Source organism: Dendrobates tinctorius, unplaced genomic scaffold, assembly GCF_039654945.1.
Source record: "Dendrobates tinctorius isolate UK_male_01 unplaced genomic scaffold, ASM3965494v1 ptg000249l, whole genome shotgun sequence".
Lineage (NCBI taxonomy): Eukaryota > Metazoa > Chordata > Amphibia > Anura > Dendrobatidae > Dendrobates > Dendrobates tinctorius.
The window spans coordinates 4,118,345-4,145,855 of NW_027361916.1; the positions used below are offsets into that span (position 1 = coordinate 4,118,345).

At 47.2% G+C, this 27,511-nt stretch overlaps 2 protein-coding genes across 2 annotated transcripts in view; one reads left to right on the top strand and one right to left on the bottom strand.

Moving 5' to 3' along the window:
* Positions 1 to 24,526, bottom strand: LOC141063333 (uncharacterized). The gene is made up of 6 exons (XM_073557381.1): positions 24,443 to 24,526; positions 7,264 to 7,443; positions 2,898 to 3,021; positions 2,722 to 2,819; positions 58 to 164; positions 1 to 16 (listed from the first exon to the last, which is right to left on the bottom strand). Exons 1-6 carry the CDS (start codon positions 24,524 to 24,526, stop codon positions 1 to 3), a joined length of 609 nt encoding a protein of 202 aa, XP_073413482.1.
* A 1,058-nt stretch (positions 24,527 to 25,584) lies between these two features.
* The window catches only part of LOC141063334 (uncharacterized), a 54,717-nt gene continuing 52,790 nt past the window's right edge, over positions 25,585 to 27,511 (top strand). Inside the window, exon 1 of the mRNA XM_073557382.1 lies at positions 25,585 to 25,605. The gene's annotated coding sequence lies outside the window, so the exon portion shown is untranslated. The remainder of the gene's footprint in view (positions 25,606 to 27,511) is intronic.

The window sequence follows — 27,511 nt, forward strand, 5'->3', positions numbered from 1 at the left end:
TCAGAATCTCTCACCTCTCCAGTGAGACGGAAGAGGATCTCTAGGGTGAGGTGTAACATCCTCTCCGCCATCTTGTCTTTGTCCATATCCATCCTTGATGGGTAAATCAGGAAAATTCTCTTCTGTAGAAGATCTTCACTGAGAGGATCCGATATTGTAGAGACCTGAATGAGAAGAAGATGATCCGATGTAACATCATAAGAATCCTGTGTAATAAGACAATGACAGCAGCAATCTGCAGAGTCGGGAGATATGACTCTGCCAAACATATATATATACACATACACACATATATACAGAATATATCTATATATATATATATATATATATAATTTCACCATCAAAGAAAGTAAGGACTGAAGCACTCACCGATCCATATTGAAAGTCCGTAGTTTATTTGTAGCAAAAGTTTAAAACTTCATGGCCGGGAGGCTGAAGAAAGGAGTGAGTAAACTCTGATGACGGCCTATCAGCGCTTCCACGGGTCAGCTATATATAACATATATATATATATATCTATTTATATAATCGTCTAACTCTGTCTGTCTGTAACGGAAATCCCGTGTCGCTGATTGGTCGTGGCCGGCAGGCCGCAACCAATCAGCGACAGGCGCAGTGCGCAGGCGCAGTCCGGAATTTGAAGGACACACGCCACCGCTACCGTCGGGAGATCAGCGGCGCTAGGAGTCGGGAGACTCCTCTGGACCGTGGGTACCATAAACCTGTAAAAATAGAATTAAAGCAAAAAATAGTGATATACTCACCCTCCGACGGCCCCCGGAGCTCTCCCGCCTCTAACCACGCAGCCGGCATCTTCCGTTCCCAGTAATGCTTTGCGAGAAAGACCGCTGATGACGTCGAAATCTCGCAAGCATCGCGCTCTCACGAGAGTGACGTCATCTCCGGTAATTCGCGCTAAGCATAACTGGGAACGGAAGATGCCGGGAGCGTGGAGAGGAAAGAAAGAGTCCGGGGACCGTCGGAAGGTGAGAATAACCTTTTTTTAATTTTTTTTTATTCTTTTTTACATGCTATCTTTTACTATTGATGCTGCATAGGCATCATCAATAGTAAAAATACACACTTGCGGACAAAAAAGAATATTACTCCTTCTTATCCAAAATGAAGCGAACCACAATTATATTAAAAACATGTAACTTTATTAAACAAAACAGAGATAATTGTCTGCTGTTTTTTTTTCCCCTTTTGGGGTAGGTTATCAGGAAACAATGAATATGTAGCCAATTTTAAATGTCTTTATTTTGTTTAATAAAGTTACATGTTGGTAATATAATTGTGGTTCGCTTCATTTTGGATAAGAAGGAGTAATATTCTTTTTTACCCGCAAGTGTGGATTCATGTGTTGGAGTGCCTATTTAAATACTTGCAAAAAATTGTGGTTTCAATCAATAGTAAAAAGTTGATCACAATTGTCAAAAACACTATGCTTCACAAGTGTGACCAACCTGTCAATCACATTCCAAGCGATGCTTCAAATCGTTTGGTATGCGCTTGAATTCCGCGCGTGAAAAACGCATGTTTTCTGCGGCAAAACGCATGCGAATTTGGCCATATTCTAGAATACCCGATGCGTTAGAATTGGGCCACCATCTAGTATATATATATATTCGTCTAATTCTGTCTGTAACGGAAATCCCGCGTCGCTGATTGGTCGCGCCCGGGGACGTCACTGAAGGTGGAGGAAGATGGCGCCGCAGCAGTCCTCCACAGGAACTTCACCAACGATGTGCCCTGCCTTAACTTGAGCAGAGGAGGGCGAAAAAACCCCGTTCGGCAAAGGGCAAGCATAAGGCAGGACGCAGATACTGTTCAGAAGGAAATCTCCACACCGGCCGAACATCGGGTAGCGGTGACGTCACCACAAAGGAAGAAGATGGCGCGTGCAGCAGGCAGAGAGGGAAACTTCACCAGCGGTGTGCCCAGGGAAAACAAGGTCAGATGAGGGTCCAGCCCCCCAGGTCTGCAAGGGGCAATCCCAAAGTCGATTCCAGAAGCCTTTCCAAAGCAATTTTCTACACCGCCCGAACATTCATTGCATTATTCTTAAATCTTCATAAATAAACTACATACATATTCTAGAATACCCGATGCGTTAGAATCGGGCCACCATCTAGTATAGTATAATTATATATATATATATATATATATATATATATATACACACACACATTATAGCAGAGTCATATCTCCCGACTCCGGAGATTGCATGCTGTCGTTGTAGGCCCAGACCAGATAGTATGGAGATGAATGAGGGAGACCAAAGTTAAAAAATAGACTTTCCTTCACTTAACAAGAACTTGATGAGAAGTATATACATCAGATGGCAGGCACAACACTTTTGCTGATTTAATAGCAGAATATAGCCGATCATGCACAGCACAAAAGCCGGTGTTTCCCAAGCTGTGTGAAGGTGCGGTAAACACCGGTGTAGCGCTTCTGATTGGCGGTAAAATCATCCCCGCCGGTCACAGAGCCGTGGTTCCCACGTTGTCAGAACACAGCATAACCGCTCAGCTGTGATTGGAGGTAAAAAGTTTACCTCCGGTCACTGGTGTCAGCTCTAATCCTGCCATCTCTACCGTTCTCATCACACAAGTATAAAACATATAATACTGGTGGATAAAACAAGACTGAGCACAAGACCTTCACAGCCGTCTACACATCATAGGGGAGATCTCCTGACACCTTCTCTCCATCTACCTGATGATCCTGAGGAACACTGGGATCTTCTTGGTTACAGTCCTGTGGAAGAAGAGGACGGGGACATCTCTCTGGTGTTGTCCTCTTACTGGATAGATCTGGAGGAAACACATGCAGGGACTGAATTCATTCTCTACATATATTATATGCGGTGTGTATTTAGTCCTGTCTATTACCTGGAGATGTGAGGGGCTGGGGAACCTCCATTATGACGTCCTTGTATAGATCTCTGTGTCCTTCTATATACTCCCACTCCTCCATGGAGAAATAGACAGCGACATCGTGACACCTTATAGGAACCTGACACACACAATGATACCGTCAATCCCCCCCGATCTCTTCATAGTGTTACTGTATAATGTCGGTCTGTCATTCCAAGGATGTCGTTCTAAGGATAACATCTGAAATATGCCTGAAAATGACTCCCTTGCTCTAGATGCTTCATTATTATTATTACTATGCTTCACTATTACTATCACTCTGACAATTGATCTGCTTCATCCACAGGTATGTGTTCTGGCTGCAATACCATCATCACCCATCTTTCCTGAACCACAATCACCCCTGTATCTGTCTGCTATCAATGGTATGTATCCCGGCTGCAATACCATCATCACCCCTGTATCTGTCTGCTATCAATGGTATGTATCCCGGCTGCAATACCATCATCATCCATCTTTCCTGAACCCCAATCACCCCTGTATCTGTCTGCTATCACTGGTATGTGTTCAGGCTGCAATACCATCATCACCCAGCTTTCCTGAACCCCAATCACCCCTGTATCTGTCTGCTATCACTGGTATGTGTTCTGGCTGCAATACTATCTCCCTTTGCATTTCCTCTTGTGACTTTAATTAATCGTCTCCTGTGTCTGCATCCAGTCTCCCTGCTGCTCCTCCCTTTCTGATCACACCTGGGCCCTTTCATGTGCTGTTAAGTTAGTATAAATTCAGACTAAGAGGTCTGTCTGACCTCGGTCTGTCATTGCAAGGATGTTTTCTAAGGATAACATCTGAAATGAGCCTGAAGTGACCAGAAGGTATGACTAACTGCTGCATTAAGATGTACTAAATTTCTTTTGCCTTTTATATTACTCTCACCATGCTGACATACGCACTAACAGTTTTGGCTCCACTACTCCTCACTCTCCTTCGCTATCCGCAAACCCCATCACCCGCTAACCAAATAATAATCTCTTCTTCCCTCTGGCCTCCCCACCTGACCTCCTCTGCTGACCTGCTCCTTGACCTCAGAGCTCTCCTAATAAAATACAAAACAAGCCACCCACCCTCCTTCTCCCACATGCTCTCCCTCTCTCTGCTTCTCCTCACTGCTGGCGATATATCTCTCAACCCTGGACCCCCACAGCCCATACCTCCCATTATTACCCCCTTCTATCGTTCCCAAATCAACACAAACACCAGAAATCTTTCCCACCTCAAATCCATGCCCTTGACACCCACCACCCTGCTCCCACTCTTTGGATCACTCTGGAATGCCAGCTCCATCTGCAATAAACTCCATGTGATTCACGACCTCTTTACCTCTCGTAATTTTTCCTTCCTTGGCCTCACCGAAACATGGCTGACACCCTCCGACACTGCCTCCCCTGCTGTGCTAGGTTACGGCGGCCTCCACTTCACCTACACTCCTCGCCCTGGCAACAGACATGACGGGGGAGTGGGCCTTCTCCTTTCTTCCAATTGCAGCTTCAACCCAATCCAACCTCTACCCTCCCTTATCCTCCCCTCTTTTGAAGTCCACTCTGTCCGCATCTACTCTCCCTCCAACCTCCAAGTGGCCGTCCTATACTGACCTCCAGGTCCGACCACTGCCTTCATTGACCAATTCTCCACCTGGTTCCTTCACTTTCTCTCTGCTGACATTCCCACCATCATCATGGGTGACTTCAACATCCCCATTGACAACCACCATTCAGCAGCCTCCAAACTCCTGTCCCTTACATCATCCTTTGGACTTACTCTGTGGTCCTCCTCAGCCACCCACACAGACGGACATACATTAGACCTGGTTTTCACCCGCCTCTGCTGTCTTTCTAACTTCACCACCTCCCCTCTATCTGACCACCATCTACGCACTTTCTCATCCCTGTCCTCCTCACCTGTCACCCATGTCCAGCAGCATGCGCACCCCCGCAGAAACCTCACACATCTAGACACTCACAAACTCTCTTACTCTATTCTACCACTGTCCTCCATATCTTCACTCCACGACACAGACACTGCCACTAGTTTCTACAATGCCACTCTTGCATCAGCCATCGACCCGGTCGCCCCTGTCATGCATAACAGAGTGCGACGAATCAATAGACAACCCTGGCACAATAACACCACTAAAAAGCTTCGGCAAGCATTCAGAATTGCAGAACGGCGCTGGAAGAAAACGCATCCGCAAGACGACTTCACTGCACTAAAACAAGCAACACTTGCATTCAAATCTGCCCTCACCTCTGCTAAACAGGCCTACTTTACATCCCTTGTATCTTCCTTATCCCACAACCCCAAACAGTTGTTCAGTACTTTTAACTCCCTCCTCCACCCACCACTGCCCCCTCCAACCTCCCTCATCTCTGCCGAGGACTTTGCGCACACTTCAAAAACAAGATGGCCCAAACTTGGCATGTCTTTATTGCTCAACCACCACAACCCCTTTACACACCAGACCAAAGCCCAAACCCCATAACCTCCCTATATAACATCACTGAAGGGGAGCTTGCTCATCTCTCCAAATCACACCTCACCACTTGTGCACTTGATCCTATGCCATCTCACCTCCTCCACAACCTCGCCACCACTCTTATTCCATCCCTAAACCACCTCTTCAACCTATCATTTACTTCTGGTACCTTCCCTTCTGCTTTCAAACATGCCACAATCACGCCTATCCTTAAAAAGCCGACCCTCGACCCAATAGCCACATCTAGATATCGCCCAATATCGCTGCTCCCATTCGCTTCTAAACTCCTGGAGCAGCATGTCCACGCTCACCTTTCCTCCCACCTCTCATCTAACTTGCTCTTTGACAATCTACAATCTGGCTTCCGCCCCCATCATTCCACTGAGACAGCCCTGACCAGAATTACCAATTACCTACTTACAGCCAAATCTATGGGACAACACTCTATACTCCTCCTTCTAGACCTGTCCTCTGCTTTCAACACAGTTGACCACTGCCTCCTACTACACATCCTCTCCTCCTTCGGCATCAAAGATCTCGCCCTATCCTGGATTTCCTCATACCTTTCCAACCGCACATTCAGCGTCTCCCACTCCCACACTACCTCCTCATCCCACCCTCTCTCTGTTGGAGTCCCCCAAGGCTCTGTTCTAGGACCCCTACTCTTCCCAATCTATACACTTGGCCTGGGGCAACATGGAGTCCCATGGATTCCAGTACCACTTTTATGCCGATGATACTCAGATCTACCTCTCTGGCCCAGACGTCACCTCACTGCTCTCCAGAATCCCAGAGTGTCTATCAGCCATATCCTCTTTCTTCTCCTCTCGCTTCCTCAAACTCAATGTGGACAAATCTGAACTCATCATCTTTCCCCCATCTCACAGATCTTCCTTACCCGACATTTCTATAACAATTGACATCACGCTTTCCCCCCTACCCGAGGTCCACTGCCTGGGAGTAACCCTTGACTCTGCCCTGTCCTTCAAACCGCACATCCAAGCTCTCTCCACCTTCTGCCGCCTCCAGCTCAAAAATATTTCCAGAATCTGTCCCTTCCTCAACTCTCAATCTACTAAACTACTTGTGCATGCCCTCATCATCTCCCACCTCGACTATTGCAACATCCTTTTCTGTGGCTTCCCTGCTAACACCCTTGCATCTCTCCAGTCCATCCTTAACTCTGCCGCCTGACTAATTCATCTCTCTCCTCGCTACTCCTCTGCTTCTCCCCTCTGCAAATCTCTTCACTGGCTCCCATTCCCTCAGCGTATCCAATTCAATTTACTAATACTGACCTACAAGGCCATCTATAACCTGTCTCCCCCATATGTCTCTGAACTAATCTCCTGATACCTTCCCTCACGTAAACTCTGGTCCTCCCAAGACCTCCTTCTCTCCTCCACACTTATTCGCTCCTCACCCAACCGCCTCCAAGACTTCTCCCGAAGTGCCCCTATTCGCTGGAATTCTTTGCCCCAACACGTCCGGCTATCAACCACACTCGGATCCTTCAGACGGAACCTGAAAACCCACCTCTTCAAAAAAGCCTACAGCCTGCAATGACTCCACTACCTCTTAACCACTACCGCAGATATCACCTCAACCAACACCGGAACTGCTGCAACCCCCCAACCTACTGTCTCCTTCCCCACCATCCTGTAGCATGTAAGCCCGAAAGGGCAGGGTCCTCTCTCCCCTCTGTATCAGTCTGTCATTGTTAGTTTGTTTACTGTCGGTGATATCTGTAATTCTATGTAACCCCTTCTCATGTACAGCACCATGGAACCAATGGTGCTTTATAAATAAATAGTAATAATGTCCCAGCATTCCTAGCAATGTCACCTCTCCAGTTAGCAGCTCAATCATCTTGTAGATGAGTTCTAGGATCTTCTGGTCATTGATGTCCTCATGGATCAGGGGGAGAGGTGGAGGCCCCGTGATTTGGCTCAGGGGTCTTCCCCATCCCTCAGACACAGGGTCCTGACAGCGATCACTAGAGGTCTTCTTCACCACTGTGTAATCCTGGTAATGGAGAGACACATTAATAACTCTCACTACAGACATTTCCAGAGTCCTCACCTCTCCAGTTCTGTCCATCTGTTATTCCCATAGATAAGAATGATGTAATGTGACATCATCAGAATCTCTCACCTCTCCAGTGAGACGGAGGAGGATCTCTAGGGTGAGGTGTAATATCCTCTCCGCCATCTTGTCTCTGTCCATATCCATCCTTGATGGGTAAACCAGGAAAATTCTCTTTTGTAGAAGATCTTCACTGAGAGGATCCGATATTGTAGAGACCTGAATGAGAAGAAGATGATCCGATGTAACATCATAAGAATCCTGTGTAATAATACAATTACTGGAGATAATAAGGGAAACATATGAGGAGATTTATTATCTTACAGGGTTTAGTTTTCTCCCCTGACATCTACTAATAAAACCTATATATTTAGGCCACAGACAACAAGCAGTTTCCTCCTCGGAGTCGGCAGCTGAACACGTTCCTCATAGACTCATCTTCCATAACGCTAATTCTCGTCTCATTACAGACACTGAAATCGGTATTAGCAATACTGCAGGAGAGATTCATTACACGCGACATGAGAAATAACTCCTTCATGGTGAGGACGACATCTTCATCTTCTACTGCGGCTCTAGAGACAGATTTGGCCAGAGTCGGTCACTGCCTCCATCCCCACCGGCCGTCTATATGAAGGTTTCCCGTCTCCCCGCACTGGAATCTTCTATCCCGTTAGATCTCAGCTCTGAGTCACACACAGAAGTTTGAGGCTTTTAGAAAAGATTTTTTGTTTCCACAATCAACGCGGACAGAAATGATCTGATCTCAAAGTCTCTATGTACAGTGATTTATGGGGTTTATTTCTGGCCTTAGGCTTTCCTATGTTACAAGAAAAACTCCAGAAAAAGCCGAAATTTAAATGTTTCTAAGGAAAATTGGCTCCAACAATTCTTGTAAGAAGAAAAAAATATGTAAAAAGCAAAACACATTTTATAGTTTTTAACATGTTAAACATTTATTAAAAAGAAATTAATCTTTTTGGGCCCCAGAACATAGATGTACACCGCAGGGACGGCACAGATGAGGCTGCAACAAAAACCCTGAAAAGCAAACATGACATCTAAGAAGGTGTGACAGAGTTTGGCTGAATGCCCCCCGCCTCCAAGTACTCGATAGTATGGGGCGGCCTAGTTACTGCGATACTTACATGCCTAATAACGGGGTCTGGGCTGCAATGTATGAAGGTCTATTAGGTCGGGCCAGAGGCAGCGTCCAATAAGTTACCTTATAACGCCCCCATACACATTAGACTAAAGTTCCATGAAAGCACTGACTTCGGGGGGTTTGGCCGATCACATAATGTATTTGGGGGCCTCCCGACAGATGATGTCAGGACAGAGAAGGATCTGGCATCCTGAATTTCAGAGGATAATCCATCTGTTCTTCCTGTAGATAATCCTCCTCTAGAGGAGTCTGGAGGCGACTCTCTCATACAGACCACAGGAAAGCTGGAATATTTGTGTGTATGGGGGAGTCGGGAGAGATCGCCGTCTGCCAAATGACCGTTCAGCCAACTCTGATCTCATGTGTATGGGGCCGTTAGTATTACACTGACAGGCAGTGATGATACACGGCACTACAGTAGTACAGGGCATCACCGGAGCCATCAGGGGCTTGTATGTTGTATGATCGCACTGATCAGAGGGGTTTAAAAAAGGTTTGAAGTTGAAAAAAAAATCACAGTTTCATCAACAAGAAATATCCATCACTATATGGAAAGCAGAGTCACTGCACAATGTTAGTTACATCTCGTCCATAACTACTTTATTATACTCTATTATCCTGTACACAGTGGAGTAGATAGAAATCACAGATCCCACAGCAATAGCTGGAATTGGACCCTCCAATGCAAAGAAAAAAAAATCTATCAATCTATATACACTGTTCAAAAAAATAAAGGGAACACTTAAATAACAGAACATAACTCCAAGTAAATCAAACTTCTGTGAAATCAAACTGTCCACTTAGGAAGCAACACTGACTGACAATCAATTTCACATGCTGTTGTGCAAATGGAATAGACAACAGATGGAAATTATTGGCAATTATCAAGACACCCTCAATAAAGGAGTGGTTCTGCAGGTGGGGACCACAGACCACATCTCAGTACCAATGCTTCTGGATGATGTTTTAGTCACTTTTGAATGTTGGTTGTGCTTTCACACTCGTGGTAGCATGAGACGGACTCTACAACCCACACAAGTGGCTCAGGTAGTGCAGCTCAATCAGGATGGCACATCAATGCGAGCTGTGGCAAGAAGGTTTGCTGTGTCTGTCAGCGTAGTGTCCAGAGGCTGGAGGCGCTACCAGGAATAGGCCAGTACACCAGGAGATGTGGAGGGGGCCGTAGGAGGGCACCAACCCAGCAGCAGGACCGCTACCTCCACCTTTATGCAAGGAGGAACAGGAGGAGCACTGCCAGAGCCCTGCAAAATGATCTTCAGCAGGCCACAAATGTGCATGTGTCTGTACAAACGGTTAGAAACTGACTCCATGAGGATGGTCTGAGGGCCCGATGCCCACAGATGGGGGTTGTGCTCACAGCCCAACACCATACAGGACGCTTGGCATTTGCCACAGAACACCAGGGTTGGCAAATTCACCACTGGCGCCCTGTGCTCTTCACAGATGAAAGCAGGTTCACACTGAGCACATGTGACAGACGTGACAGAGTCTGGAGACGCCGTGGAGAGCGATCTGCTGTCTGCAACATCCTTCAGCATGACCAGTTTGGCAGTGGTCAGTAATGGTGCGGGGTGGCATTTCTTTGGAGGGTCACACGATGTTGGGCTGCGAGCACAACCCCCATGGAGACACAATTGTGCCTTTACCTGGAGATAAATTCCCAGTGGGGGCAATTTCCAAAATGCAATAACTTAAGTGGGGAATTCAGCTCTTTTCTCACTTAAGGGATCTGTATATGGAGTCTACAAACTACAGTGGGGGAATAAGGATTTGTTACGCTGCCAATTTTGGGGCTAAAGTCACATTTTTGTGAGGAAAAAAGTAAAATTGTCATTTTTTCCTTCCACATTGCTTAAATTTCTGTCACACTATCCGAATTCAGATATTGTCCTAGTCAGAAAGGAGAATACAGGGAGCGAAAGGGTTAATAGGACTCACAGGAGGAACCGGCCCAGAAAGCATAAGACCAGGAGTGTCTGCCACATATATGACTGCTCTGTGTGCACAGGACCAGTGGTGAGGTCACAGGAGGGGAGGAGTCAGGGGTCACATGATCAGGGGCCTCAGTGTGTGCAGGACTCAGTGTGCTGGAGCGCTCCCGATAATCAGCTGCGTGTGTCGCGCTGTGTGATAGTCACAGCACCTGCATGGAGGGCGACACATGCAGCTGATTATCGGGAGCGCTCCAGGGATCCGGGGTCCCGATGCAGCTATTCGGTAAGCGATATTAGCCAATAACAACTTCTCCGACGATATTCGCTCATCTCTAGTAATAACAGCTCAAAGAAATTAACCGAAATTTTCATTAAGATTAATAGCAAGACCCTATTAAATATTGAGCACCAGCGGGACGAAGCATTGACAGCGGCATGTAAAAGTGTGGGCGCCCCTGGTCAAAATGACCGTTATTGTGAGTAGTAAGATGAAGATGAAATGATCTCTAAAAGGCCGAACCTCTAAGATGACACATGGCCTTTGTATTTTAGGCAAAAATAATAATAAAACACATATATATATATAGACAATTTCATAATTGCAAAAAGTAAAAGGGGCGATGCAAAACTTTGGGCACATTTAGAGATTTGTGTACTGAGATAATTTTGATCAAGATTTCACACCTTAATTCGCTTGTTAGGGTTATGGTGAGATCACATGGTGACCAGGAGCTACAGTCTGAGGAAAGGGCTAAAAAGCCTTCACTAGACCCCTGTACAGCTGTATAATGAGGCCCAGGCTTTATAGTGAAGGGTCAGGAGGGCCTGTTCCCAGGAGCTACAGTCTGAGGAAAGGCCTAAAAAGCCTTCACTAGACCCCTGTACAGCTGTATAATGAGGCCTAGGCTTTATAGTGAAGGGACAAGAGTGAGGGCCTGTTCCCAGGAGCTACACACTGAGGAAAGGGCTAAAAAGCCTTCACTAGACCCCTGTACAGCTGTATAATGAGGCCCAGGCTTTATAGTGAAGGGACAGGAGTGAGAGCCTGATCCCAGGAACTACAGTCTGAGGAAAGGGCTAAAAAGCCTTCACTAGACCCCTGTACAGCTGTATAATGAGGCACAGGCTTTATAGTGACGGGACAGGAGTGAGGGTCTGTTCCCAGGAGCTACAGACTGAGGAAAGGGCTAAAAAGCCTTCACTAGACCCCTGTACAGCTGTATAATGAGGCCCAGGCTTTATAGTGAAGGGACAGGAGTGAGGTCCTGTTCCCAGGAGCTACAGACTGAGGAAAGGGCTAAAAAGCCTTCACTAGACCCCTGTACAGCTGTATAATGAGGTCCAGGCTTTATAGTGAAGGGACAGGAGTGCGGGCCTGTTCCCAGGAGCTACAGTCTGAGGAAAGGGCTAAAAAGCCTTCACTAGACCCCTGTACAGCTGTATAATGAGGCCCAGGCTTTATAGTGAAGGGACAAGAGTGAGGGCCTGTTCCCAGGAGCTACAGTCTGAGGAAAGGGCTAAAAAGCCTTCACTAGACCCCTGTACAGCCGTATAATGAGGCCCAGGCTTTATAGTGAAGGGACAGGAGTGAGGGCCTGTTCCCAGGAGCTACAGTCTGAGGAAGGGGCTAAAAAGCCTTCACTAGACCCCTGTACAGCTGTATAATGAGGCCTAGGCTTTATAGTGAAGGGACAAGAGTGAGGGCCTGTTCCCAGGAGCTACACACTGAGGAAAGGGCTAAAAAGCCTTCACTAGACCCCTGTACAGCTGTATAATGAGGCCCAGGCTTTATAGTGAAGGGACAGGAGTGAGGGCCTGTTCCCAGGAGCTACAGTCTGAGGAAAGGGCTAAAAAGCCTTCACTAGACCCCTGTACAGCTGTATAATGAGGCCCAGGCTTTATAGTGAGGGGACAGGAGTGAGGGCCTGATCCCAGGAGCTACAGACTGAGGAAAGGGCTAAAAAGCCTTCACTAGACCCCTGTACAGCTGTATAATGATGCCCAGGCTTTATAGTGAGGGGACAGGAGTGAGGGCCTGATCCCAGGAGCTACAGTCTGAGGAAAGGGCTAAAAAGCCTTCACTAGACCCCTGTACAGCTGTATAATGAGGCCCAGGCTTTATAGTGAGGGGACAGGAGTGAGGGCCTGTTCCCAGGAGCTACAGTCTGAGGAAAGGGCTAAAAAGCCTTCACTAGACCCCTGAACAGCTGTATAATGAGGCTCAGGCTTTATAGTGAAGGGACAGGAGGGAGAAAAGTGGGGAAAGGAGAAAGAAGAGCTGGACTGCCGATCACTAACCTGCAGAGCCGCACTCCACATATATGGCTGCTCTGTGCACAGGACCTGTGATGAGGTCACAGGAGGGGAGGAGTCAGGGGTCACATGATCTCCGGAGAGAAGACCTCCATGGCGGCTTCTCCTCAGTCAGTGACATTCCCGCCATTATTCGCCCCTCACTACTGGCACAATTACCCCGCGCCGCCTTCTCTACACAGTGTTATGTGTGGAATGTGACGTGTGATTTCTCTGGAGGGAAATAGACCCCACACAGGAGGGAATTCTCACCGGTTACCGGCCGTCTACTATATGGCGGCATATGATTGTGCTATCGACTCCACACCAAGAGCTAAAATGCCCAAATCTCTAATGTAACCGCTATAAGAGAAGATATAACAAATTTCCCCTAAACTCACACAGCGGAGGAGGCCTCACTTGGAGCAATGTGACTCGCGCACAGAAAATCTATTCCCGGTTCTGTGATAAGTTATCGGCCGACAGGAAGAAGAAAGGTCTGAATTACAGCCCAGACTGGAGGAGAAACTGCAGGAGTGAGAATTGGCCAATCAGCGCTCTTCACCCCTATACTTATCTACACAAATACAAGATATGAAATGACAATTAGACGCCATTCTCACCACCAGAACGGAGAGGCGCTAACTTGGAGTAAAGCCGCGTTTTATCACCATGCCAATAAGCCTAATAAGATGCCGCTCGTAAGCTCAGAATGAGAGAGTCACTGCATATAATCTCCTCTATAAAAGACCCTAAGGGTCAGACCTCAGCCCACCCCGATGTCATGTATAGCACTTATAATGAATACCCCCAGAGTTTGTATTCGCCCCACAATCACCCCCCTCACTACTGGAGTCATTCCTTCACACACTACATCTACCTAACCTGACTGAGTCCGCGGCACAACAACTCCATTTACACATCTCTGAGGAGGAAATAGTTTCATCACTCAAAAAACTAAAAAGAGGAAAGGCCCCGGGGCCGGATGGTCTTACAGCAATATATGATAAAAAATGTAGCGATGTGCTGACACCACATATAAAAACCTCTGTAATTCACTACTAAATGGCTCACAGCTGCCCCCTGAGCTCTACGTGGCGCATGTAACCGTAATCCCTAATCCTAAGAAAGATCATCTCACAACAAATTATAGACCTATATCCCTCTTATACATTGACTTCAAAATCTTTACATCCATTGTGACTAACAGGATCAATAAAATCCTCCCTCACCTCATCCATCGGGATCAGGTTGGTTTTATACCAGCGCGACAGGCCCCAGATAATATTAGGAGAGCGTTAAATATTATTCATACAACTAACCTACAGCGAAAGCGACTTCTCCTGCTCGCATTAGATATGGAGAGGGCTTTCGATTCGGTGTCCTGGACGTATCTTTTTACGGTTCTATCGGAAGTCGGATTCTCCCCTAATCTTATAAAGTGCCTCCAATTGTTATATGATAGCCCTATCACTTATGTAAAACTCCCGTCACCACATCCCCCTCCAATTAATATTCAGAGGGTACCAGGCAGGGCTGTCCTCTATCTCCGGATCTTTTTGCACTTGCAATGGAACCCATTGTGGAAGCAATAAGGAGAGATCAGAATATCCTGGGCCCTGAGAATATGGGAGACCAATATAAAGTCAGCCTCTTTGCGGATGATCTCCTGCTAACATTAATAAGTCCCCACACTACACTCCCTCACTTGTTTTCCCTCCTTCACGAATTTGAGATGATCTCAGGGTTAAAGATTAACATTGATAAATCCAAAGCATTTTTTGTAAATTTTCCTAAGACAGAGCAAACTAATATAGCCTCCCATTTTGGGTTTATACACAAAGAACATTACTGTATTTTTCGGACTACAAGACGCACCGGACCATAAAACGCACCCCAATTTTCAGAAGGAAAATAGGGAAAAAAATAATAATGTGTCAAATGGGGGTCCGTCTTACAGTCCGAATTCAGCTTACCTGGGAAGGGATCCGGCACAGGTGGAGGAGTATTCACAGGTGTCATTCAGTGGTCCAGGCTCGTGCGGTGACGGCTCTGTGCTGGGGCAGGTTGGTTATGCTGGGCAGCTGTGCTGGGGCAGGGGCAGCTGTGCTGGGGCAGCTGTGCTGGGGCAGGGGCAGGTGGCCTGTGCTGGGTGAGGGTGGTGGCGGGCTGTGCTCCGGTGCAGGGGCGGCGGCTCCGCCGGCATTTCCTCGCAGCCCGGAGTCCCCCGCACATCCCTTGCTGGCTGCCGCCATGTTGCGGTGGCCTCCGGGAACATGGCTGCCGGAAAGATGGCCGCTGGTCCGGGGACGGCGCATGCGCGGGTTCAGATCTCGCCGCCACCCTGCACCGCAGAGCCCCGCCCGCTGCCACCACCGCACCGCAGAGCCCCGCCCGCTGCCACCACCGCACCGCAGAGCCCCGCTCGCTGCCACCACCGCACCGCAGGTTAGTATATTTCGACCATAAGATGCACCCCCCACTTTCCCCCAAAATTTTGAGGGAAAAAAGTGCGTCTTATGGTCTGAAAAATACGGTATCTAACATATCTGGGTATCAACTTAACAGCCAACAGGTCACCTCTGTTTCGGTGGAATTACACTCCACTGATCCAAAACTTCCAGAGGGACCTGGATAGATGGGCTTCCTCAAAGTTATCCTGGCTCGGCAGAACACATGCATTAAAAATGGTGTCACTGCCTCGCTTCTTATACAGTCATATGTTAAAGTTTGGGCACCCCTATTAATGTTAACCTTTTTTCTTTATAACAATTTTGTTTTTTGCAACAGCTATTTCAGTTTCATATATCTAATAACTGATGGACTCAGTTATATTTCTGGATTCAAATGAGGTTTATTGTACTAACAGAAAATGTGCAATCTGCATTTAAACAAAATTTGACCGGTGCAAAAGTATGGGCACCTCAACATAAAATTGACATTAATATTTCGTAGATCCTCATTTTGCAAAAATAACAGCCTCTAGTCGCTTCCTGTAGCTATTAATGAGTTCCTGGATCCTGGATAAAGGTATTTGTGACCATTCCTGTTTACAAAACAATTCCAGTTCAGTTAAGTTTGATGGTCGCCGAGCATGGACAGCCCACTTCAAATTATCCCACAGATGTTCAATGATATTCAGGTCTGGGGACTGGGATGGCCATTACAGAACATTGTAATTGTTCCTCTGCATGAATGCCTGAGTAGATTTGGAGCGGTGTTTTGGATCATTGTCTTGCTGAAATATCCATCCCCTGCGTAACTTCAACTTCGTCACTGATTCTTGCACATAATTGTCAAGAATCTGCTGATACTGAGTTGAATCCATGCGACCCTCAACTTTAACAAGATTCCCGGTGCCGGCATTGGCCACACAGCCCCAAAGCATGATGGAACCTCCACCAAATTTTACTGTGGGTAGCAAGTGTTTTTCTTGGAATGCTGTGTTTTTTAGCCTCCATGCATAACGCCTTTTTGTATGACCAAACAACTCAATCTTTGTTTCATCAGTCCACAGGCCCTTCTTCCAAAATGTAACTGGCTTGTCCCAATGTGCTTTTGCATACCTCAGGCGACTCTGTTTGTGGCGTGCTTGCAGAAACGGCTTCTTTCGCATCACTCTCCCATACAGCTTCTCCTTGTGCAAAGTGCGCTGTATTGTTGACCGATGCACAGTGACACCATCTGCAGCAAGATGAGGCTGCAGGTCTTTGGAGGTGGTCTGTGGATTGTCCTTGACTGTTCTCACCATTCTTCTTCTCTGCCTTTCTGATATTTTTCTTGGCCTGCCACTTCTGGGCTTAACAAGAACTGTGCTTGTGTTCTTCCATTTCCTTACTATGTTCCTCACAGTGGAAACTGACAGGTTAAATCTCTGAGACAACTTTTTGTATCCTTCCCCTGAAAAGCTATGTTGAATAATCTTTGTTTTCAGATCATTTGAGAGTTGTTTTGAGGAGCCCATGATGCCACTCTTCATAGGAGAATCAAATAGGAGAACTACTTGCAAGTGGCCACCTTAAATACCTTTTCTCATGATTGGATACACCTGGCTATGAAGTTCAAAGCTCAATGAGGTTACAAAACCAATTTAGTGCTTCAGGAAGTCAGTAAAAAGTAGTTAGGAGTGTTCAAATCAAGAAAATGATAAGGGTGCCCATACTTTTGCACCAGTCAAATTTTGTTTAAATGCAGATTGCACATTTTCTGTTAATACAATAAACCTCATTAAAATCCAGAAATATAACTGAGTCCATCAGTTATTAGATATATGAAACTGAAATAGCTTGTTATAAAGAAAAAAGGTTAACATTAATAGGGGTGCCCAAACTTTTACATATGACTGTATCTATTTAGGTCCCTCCCAATTATGGTACCAGCCAGAACGTTCACTCATTCACACTCTATGATGTCTAAGTTTCTTTGGCTAGGAAAACAACCCAGAATTGTGCAAAAACTTATGTTCCGTCACAGAAAAGAAGGGGGTTTATCCCTTCCTAATTTTACACTTTATTACAAGTCGGCACAGATTGCTCCATTAATAAGTGCGTGTTGATATCCCAATAGTCCGAGATGGGTTATTCTGGAATCATTTCTCTCCAAACCATTCTCTTTATCAGGCCTAATGTGGACCACAGACCGACTTCCATGGGGGTTAATGAATGTGGCTCCTTTTACAGTCCACTCGTTGCTTCTTTGGAGGAAAGTTTAAATATAACTTACAATCAAGTCCTTCTCCCCTGACAGCCATATTACAAAACCCCATGTTCCCGCCAGGTCTTGAGCCACAAATGTTTTCTTGGTGGAAGCTGAAAGGTATTCATATACTTAGGCTGTGTTCACACACAGCGTTTTTATCGCGGTTTTTCCCGCGGATTTTTTGGCAAACGCGAAAAAGAAGCTTCCCATTAATTTTGCACTTTTTGTGCACATTGATGCGTTTTTTACCGCGAAAAAAAAAAACGCATCGCGGTAAAAAACGCAGCATGCTCATTAATTTCGCGTTTTGTTCCGCGTTTCTGGCTTTTTCCATGTGTCTAGAAACTACGCGGAAAAAAACGCAAAAAAACCACGCGGAAAACGCGCAGAAAAAAACGCGCGGTTTCTGGAAAGGGAGTCAGGTTTTTCAGCAGAAAATTTCTGCTACGTGTGCACATAGCCTTAAACATTTGTGTTCCCCATTTAATATCTTAGGCTAAGTGCACACGTAGCAGAAATTTTCTGCTGAAAAACCTGACTCCCTTTCCAGAAACCGCGCGTTTTTTTCTGCGTGTGTTTTTTGTGCGTTTTTTTTCTGCGTTTTCAAAACGCATATAACTAGCCAGAAACGCGGAAAAATCTGCGTAATTATTGAGCATGCTGCGTTTTTTACCGTGATGCGGTTTTTTTCGTGGTGAAAAATGCATAGAAATGAATGGGAAGCTTATTTTTAGCGGTTTTATTGGAAAAACCGCTAAAAATACCGCTAAAAAAACGCTGTGTGTGAACACAGCCTTACTTGACAGACAGGAATTTGTTCAAATATTTGAACCTCCAGTTAGGGACGTAATGCGATTGAACCAGATCTCCCACTTTGCAAAGCAGATCCTCCCGAGCGGTACTACTCTCAGGGCAACGAGGTTTGAAAATTAATGTCTAAATGACCCTTTGGGCAGGGGAACGATCTCATTGATCTACTATGCTATAAATTCTCCACAAGATGATAAAAAATTGAAGTATATGTTACAGTGGGAGGAGGATTCAGGGTTTGAACAGTCAATTGATGAATGGTATCGTAGCTGTGACACCCTATCATGAGGTAGTCACCAGACTTCCCTTGTGGAGACCTCCTTAAAACTATTGTACAGAGTCTATTATGGACCAGAAAAAATTCACAGCATTTTTCCCAATATCTCGGGAGACTGTTTTGGGGCTGTGGAATATCTGGTGACATGAGACATATTTGATGGTCTTGTACGGTGGTTTCTGGGCTTTGGGAGAAGGTGAAGCGTCTGATAGCACAGATGTATGGTGGACCGGTTAATCTGGAACCTTCTACCCTTTTACTGGGAACCAGGCCTTCCCGGCTTCCAGAAAGATTTCAGAAGCTAGTAAACTACTTATGTATGGCCACTAAAATCCACATTGCGGCAAAGTGGAAGTCGCCCTCACTGTCAATATCTATGGTGAAAGAGAAGATGAACGACATTATGTTATATAAAAGAATAGAAGCAACTAGAACCGACAGGTGGGATTCTTTCTTCAGGGTTTGGCATCCCTGGATGGAGCTTCACTCAGATACTCGACTGGATCAGGCACGGAGGCTCTCTCTGTAGCCAATTGAGAACTGATCACGGCCTGGGACGGGATTCATATATGATCCTACAATAGTGAGTTGCATAACTGCTTTAATCGCCCTGGATTGGTCATTGATGATACCATTATAGATTATTGGATATCGTATAATTATATCCTTTGTGCCTTTCCCTACCCTGTCTATGTCCTGTCTCCCTTATATTATTTGAAGTTTATTGAATGTATGGTAAATTGTTAGCTTATGCTCCCTTGCATGGGAGATCATAACTTGGACTTGGTTTAATAAGTTTCTAAATAAAAATTTATTGAAACTAATCTGCTGAAATCTCGTTTATTTCCTCCCTTCCAGAGACCGACTGAGGCTCATATACGGCCATGCTCCTCTCCGGTCACCGTGGGGGGTTTGGTAGAAGGATGGAGGGTTGTGCCTGTGAGTCACGGTTCACCTTCCCTATCCTTTACCCCTTATACCTGACCTGTTTATCCAATTATCCTGAGCTAAATGGTTTTACAAACTTACTGTGACACACAGGGCCGGTTTTAGGCAAAGTGGGGCCCTAGGCAAAGTTTAAAATGGGGCCCAAATGCTGACATATGGCACATCACACAGGAGCATTTCGGTTGTAGTTACATGCGCTGAGTTCAGGCCGCTAAACAAGCGTGATCGACAATATTGAAATCGTTCCACACTTGTTTCCCGGCCTCTTTCCACTGGCTGAGGAATAATGATGGGAACAGAACAATCACTATTATTATTATTATTATTATTTATTGTTATAGCGCCATTTATTCCATGGCGCTTTACATGTGAGGGGGGTATACATAAAAACAAGTACAATAATCTTAAACAATACAAGTCATAACTGGTACAGGAGGAGAGAGGACCCTGCCCACGAGGGCTCACAATCTTCAAGGGATGGGTGATAATACAGTAGGCGAGGGTAGAGCTGGTCGTGCAGCGGTTTGGTCGATCGGTGGTTACTGCAGGTTATAGGCTTGTCGGAAGAGGTGGGTCTTCAGGCTCTTTTTGAAGGTTTCGATGGTAGGTGAGAGTCTGATATGTTGTGGTAGAGAGTTCCAGAGTAGGGGTGATGCGCGAGAGAAATCTTGTATGCGATTGTGGGAAGAGGAGATAAGAGGGGAGTAGAGAAGGAGATCTTGTGAGGATCGGAGGTTGCGTGCAGGAAAGTACCGGGAGACGAGGTCACAGATGTATGGAGGAGACAAGTTGTGGATGGCTTTGTATGTCATGGTTAGGGTTTTGTAATGGAGTCTCTGGGCAATTGGGAGCCAGTGAAGGGATTGACAGAGGGGAGAAGCTGGGGAATAGCGGGGGGACAGGTGGATTAGTCGGGCAGCAGAGTTTAGAATAGATTGGAGGGGTGCGAGAGTGTTTGAGGGGAGGCCGCAGAGCATGAGGTTGCAGTAGTCAAGGCGAGAGATGATGAGGGCATGGACTAGGGTTTTTGCAGATTCTTGGGTGAGGAATGAACGGATGCGTGAAATATTTTTGAGTTGAAGTCGGCAGGAAGTGGAAAGGGTTTGGATATGTGGTTTGAAGGAGAGATCAGCATCAAGGATTACTCCGAGGCAGCGAGCTTGTGGGACTGGGGAGAGTGGGCAGTCATTTACTGTAATTGATAGGTTCGTAGGGGGGGTCACGTGAGATGGGGGAAAGATGATGAATTCTGTTTTGTCCATGTTGAGTTTCAGATATCTAGTGGAGAAGAAGGATGAAATAGTGGACAGACATTGAGGGATTAGACTATTAGATCAATCTGTCCCCAGACAGTATCATGTTATCAGCAGCACATCTACAGTTTACACCGGCGATGTGCTGCTGAGAACAATGATTTTTCTTCCGGCATAAACAATCCAATCACTCGATGAATATGCAGCATTTTGCTTGTTTAGTATTATTCACACCATAGTCCGACATATATTATAATGTGCAGTCCTCCATATTGTAAAATCCACACCTCATAGTCCTCCATATAATATGTGCCCCATAGTCCTCTATATAGTATAATACACTCCCTATAGTCCTCCATATATTATTATGTGCCCCATAGTCCTCTATATAGTATAATACACTCCCTATAGTCCTCCATATATTAAAATACACTGCTCAGTCTTCCATATAGTATTATACACTTCCCATAGTCCTCCATATAGAATATAATGTAGCCCACATAGTATATAACACAGCCTCCCCCATAGAATATAATATACCCCCCAATATTATAACACAGCCCACATAGTATATAGCACAGCCACGTTGTATATAACACAGCCTACATAGTATATAGCACAGCCCACATAGTATATTACACAGCCCACATAGTATACAGTACAGCCCACATAGTATACAGCACAGCCCACATAGTATATAGCACAGCTCACATAGTATATAGCACAGCCCACATAGTATATAGCACAGCTCACATAGTATATAGCACAGCCCACATAGTATATAGCACAGCTCACATAGTATATAGCACAGCCCACATAGTATATTACACAGCCCACATAGTATACAGTACAGCCCACATAGTATACAGCACAGCCCACATAGTATATAGCACAGCTCACATAGTATATAGCACAGCCCACATAGTATATAGCACAGCTCACATAGTATATAGCACAGCCCACATAGTATATAGCACAGCTCACATAGTATATAGCACAGCCCACATAGTATATAACACAGCCCACATAGTATATAACACAGCCCACATAGTATACAGCACAGCCACATAGTATATAGCACAGCCACGTTGTATATAACACAGCCTACATAGTATATAGCACAGCCCACATAGTATATAACACAGCCCACATAGTATACAGTACAGCCCACATAGTATACAGCACAGCCCACATAGTATATAGCACAGCTCACATAGTATACAGCACAGCCCACATAGTATATAGCACAGCCCACATAGTATATAGCACAGCCACATAGTATATAACACAGTCCACATAGTATATAACACAGCCCACATAGTATATAGCACAGCCACATAGTATATAACACAGTCCACATAGCATACAGCACAGCCCACATAGCATATAACACAACCCACATAGCATATAGCACAGCCCACATAGTATATAGCACGGCCCACATAGTATATAGCACGGCCCACATAGTATATAGCACGGCCCACATAGTATATAACACAGTCCACATAGTATATAGCACGGCCCACATAGTATATAGCACGGCCCACATAGTATATAGCACAGCCCACATAGTATATAGCACAGCCCACATAGTATATAGCACAGCCACATAGTATATAGCACAGCCACATAGTATATAACACAGCCCACGTAGTATATAACAGTCCACGTAGTATATAGCACAGCCCACATAGTATATAGCCCAGCCCACATAGTATATAACACAGCCCACGTAGTATATAACACAGCCCACGTAGTATATAACACAGTCCACGTAGTATATAGCACAGCGACATAGTATATAGCACAGCCCACATAGTATATAGCACAGCCCACATAGTATATAGCACAGCCCAAATAGTATATAGCACAGCCCACATAGTATATAGCACAGCCCACATAGTATATAGCACAGTCCACATAGTATATAGCACGGCCCACATAGCATATAGCACAGCCCACATAGTATATAGCACAGCCCACATAGTATATAGCAGGGCCCACATACTGTATATGGAGTCCACAAACTACAGTGGGGAAAATAAGTATTTGTTATGCTGGCAATTTTGCAAGTTTTCCAACCTACAAAGAATGAAGAGGTCTGTAATTTTTATTGCAGGTACACTTCAACTGTGAGACAAAATGTAAAAATAAAAAACAGAAAATCACATTGTATGTTTTCTAAATAAGTAAATTAAATTTTATTGGATGAAAGTAGTAAAGTAGTATTTGATCACCTGCCAACTAGCCAGAATTCTGGCTCTCACAGACCTGTTAGTTTTTCTTTATGAAGCCTCCTACTCTGCACTCATTACCTGTATTAATTGCACCTATTTAATCTTATTACCTGTATACTAGAAACCTGTCCACACACTCAATCACACTCCCAACCTCTCTACAATGGCCAAGACCAAAGAGCTGTCCAAGGACACCAGGGAAAAAATTGTAGACCTGCACAAGGCTGGGATGAGCTACAGGACAATAGGCAAGCAGCTAGGTGAGAAGGCAACTGTTGGTGCAATTATTAGAAACATTGAAGAAATACAAGATGACTGATCTTCCGTAGTCTGGGGCTCCATGCAAGATCTCGCCTCGTAGAGTAAGGGTGATTCTGAGAAAGGTCAGGAATCAGGCCAGAACTACATGGGACGAGGACCTGGTCAATGACTTGAAGAGAGCTGGGACCACAGTCTCAAACATTACAGTTAGCAATACATGATGCTGTCATGGATTAAAATCCTGCAAGGCACGGAAGGTTCCCCTGCTCATGCCAGCACATGTCCAGGCCTATTTGAAGGTCGCCAATGACCATCTGGATGATCCAGAGGAGGCATGGGAGAAGGTCAAGTGGTCAGATGAGACCAAAAGAGAATTTTTGGGTATCAACTCCTTACATATGTGAGGAGGAACAAGAAGGATGAGTACAACCCCAAGAACACAGTCCCAACCGTGAAGCCTAGTGGGGGAAACATCATACTTTGGGGGGGTTTTTCTGCAAAGGGGACAGGACAACTGCAACGTATTGAAGGAAGGATGGATGGGGTCATGTACCGGGAGATTTTGGCTAACAACCTCCTTCTCTCAGTAACAGCATTGAAGATGGGTCGAGGCTGGGTCTTTGAGCAGAACAATGACCCAAAACACAGAGACAGGGAAACTAAGGAGTGGCTACTAAAGAAGAATGTCAGGGTCCTGGAGTGGCCTAGCCGGTCTCCAGACCTGAACCCAACAGGAAATCTTTGGAGGAGCGGAAACTCAATGTTGCCAAGCAACAGCTCCGAAAACTGAAATATCTGGAGATCTGTATGGAGGAGGGGGCCAAAAATCCTGTTTCTCTATTGTGTCAAATACTTATTTCATGCAATAAAATTCCCATTAATTCCTTAGAAATCATAGGATGTGATCGTCTGTTATTTATTGTTAGATTCTGTCTCTCACAGGTGAAGTCTTCCTACAATAACAATTACCGACCTCTCCATTCTCTGTAGGGGGAAACCTGGAAAATCGGCAGAACATCAAAGACTTATTCTCCCCACTGTACCCTAAGAAAATGTGTTCTCCAGGAATCCAATAGCGTCTTCCCTCCCAAGCCTCGCCGGGTGGGCATGAAGCGCCGGACAGTCATCGGGAATTGTCGGACACATTTTGGGGTCGTTTTTACCTATTTCCCCTTTTATAAAGGTAAACTCTGGGGAGAAAACTATTTTTGTGGTAAAATGTAATTATTTTTTCCTCATCGCCCAATGGTATAAAATTCTGGGAGAAAGATGAGTAATTGAGAGGTGGCGGGTGTAACATGGCGCCTCTTATTGGGGGCTCTGATAATGTGACATGGCCCCTAACACCATAAGAGCAGACTCTGCCCGGTCAGACGGCGCTCCTTCCCTCCTGAGGAGTGTCCGGCCCCTTATGGGGTATCGGCGCTCAGGGGAAATTGTGGAACAAGTGGTTTCTGTTTTCTCCTCTTCTCCCGTGTGATAATTACAGACTCGGGGTCAGAGCGACATTTTAGTGGCAACATTTCATTCCTCCGCTCAATGTTACACAATTCTGTGACCCCCTGAGGGTTAATAATCCTCCCTGCCCCCTAGATGAGTCCCCCAGAGGTGGAGGGGGTAACATGGGGCCACTTGTGGGGTCTCTGCTGTTCTGGTGTCAGAGCTCTTCACAGGTCACACGGCGTCCGCCGTCCATCCCAGCCACAATGGCGCCCCTTCCCTCCCGAGCCTGTGGGGTACCGGCCCTCAGGAGACACGGCGCACTGTGCGGCCTCAGCGCTCCTGTCACCTGTAGGACAATGATACATTGGGGGGAAGTCACATTTCTGTGAGGGAAACAGTAAAATTGTCATTTCTTCCTTCCACATTGCTGAAATTCCTGTCACACTGTTCGAATTCAGAGATTGTCCTGTCAGAAAGGAGAAGACAGGGGGCGAAAGGGTTAATAGGACTCACAGGAGGAACCGGCCCAGAAAGCAGAAGATGCAGGAGGGTCCGCCACATATATGACTGCTCTGTGCACACAGGACCTGTGATGAGGTCACAGGAGGGGAGGAGTCAGGGGTCACATGATCAGGGGCCTCACTGTCTGCCACATATATGACTGCTCTGTGTGCACAGGACCTGTGATGAGGTCACAGGAGGGGAGGAGTCAGGGGTCACATGATCTGGGGCCACCGATGCATGGTACAGGACCTGCGATGAGGTAACGATCACGTCATTTAAGGGGGAGGAGCCAGAGAGCTTGCAGGCTGGAAGCTGAGAAGATGGGAAACTTGTGAGAGGTAATGGCGGGAACAGGGAACATGGGGAGGACAGGGGGTGTGTGATAGAGGGGAGCGAGAGGGTGCAGGGGGTGTGTGATAGAGGGGAGCGAGAGGGTGCAGGGGGTGTGTGATAGAGGGGAGCGAGAGGGTGCAGGGGGTGTGTGATAGAGGGGAGCGGGAGGGGGCAGGGGGTGTGTGATAGAGGGGAGCGGGAGGGGGCAGGGGGTGTGTGATAGAGGGGAGCGGGAGGGGGCAGGGGGTGTGTGATAGAGGGGAGCGGGAGGGCGCTGGGGGTGTGTGATAGAGGGGAGCGAGAGGGCGCAGGGGGTGTGTGATAGAGGGGAGCGAGTGGGTGCAGGGGGTGTGTGATAGAGGGGAGCGAGAGGGGGCAGGGGGTGTGTGATAGAGGGGAGCGAGTGGGTGCAGGGGGTGTGTGATAGAGGGGAGCGAGAGGGGGCAGGGGGTGTGTGATAGAGGGGAGCGAGAGGGGGCAGGGGGTGTGTGATAGAGGGGAGCGAGAGGGGGCAGGGGGTGTGTGATAGAGGGGAGCGAGAGGGGGCAGGGGGTGTGTGATAGAGGGGAGCGAGAGGGGGCAGGGGGTGTGTGATAGAGGGGAGCGAGAGGGGGCAGGGGGTGTGTGATAGAGGGGAGCGAGAGGGGGCAGGGGGTGTGTGATAGAGGGGAGCGAGAGGGGGCAGGGGGTGTGTGATAGAGGGGAGCGAGAGGGGGCAGGGGGTGTGTGATAGAGGGGAGCGAGAGGGGGCAGGGGGTGTGTGATAGAGGGGAGCGAGAGGGGGCAGGGGGTGTGTGATAGAGGGGAGGGGGCAGGGGGTGTGTGATAGAGGGGAGGGGGCAGGGGGTGTGTGATAGAGGGGAGCGAGAGGGGGCAGGGGGTGTGTGATAGAGGGGAGCGAGAGGGGGCAGGGGGTGTGTGATAGAGGGGAGCAAGAGGGGGCAGGGGGTGTGTGATAGAGGGGAGCGAGAGGGGGCAGGGGGTGTGTGATAGAGGGGAGCGAGAGGGCGCAGGGGGTGTGTGATAGAGGGGGCAGGGGGTGTGTGATAGAGGGGAGCGAGAGGGGGCAGGGGGTGTGTGATAGAGGGGAGCGAGAGGGGGCAGGGGGTGTGTGATAGAGGGGAGCGAGAGGGGGCAGGGGGTGTGTGATAGAGGGGAGCGAGAGGGGGCAGGGGGTGTGTGATAGAGGGGAGCGAGAGGGGGCAGGGGGTGTGTGATAGAGGGGAGCGAGAGGGGGCAGGGGGTGTGTGATAGAGGGGAGCGAGAGGGGGCAGGGGGTGTGTGATAGAGGGGAGCGAGAGGGGGCAGGGGGTGTGTGATAGAGGGGAGCGAGAGGGGGCAGGGGGTGTGTGATAGAGGGGAGCGAGAGGGGGCAGGGGGTGTGTGATAGAGGGGAGCGAGAGGGGGCAGGGGGTGTGTGATAGAGGGGAGCGAGAGGGGGCAGGGGGTGTGTGATAGAGGGGAGCGAGAGGGGGCAGGGGGTGTGTGATAGAGGGGAGCGAGAGGGGGCAGGGGGTGTGTGATAGAGGGGAGCGAGAGGCGGCAGGGGGTGTGTGATAGAGGGGAGCGAGAGGCTGCAGGGGGTGTGTGATAGAGGGGAGCGAGAGGCTGCAGGGGGTGTGTGATAGACGGGAGCGAGAGGGTGCAGGGGGTGTGTGATAGAGGGGAGCGAGAGGGTGCAGGGGGTGTGTGATAGAGGGGAGCGAGAGGGGGCAGGGGGTGTGTGATAGAGGGGAGCGAGAGGGGGCAGGGGGTGTGTGATAGAGGGGAGCGAGAGGGGGCAGGGGGTGTGGGAGATGGAGGGGTGTGAGAGGCTGCAGGGTGAGTGAGAC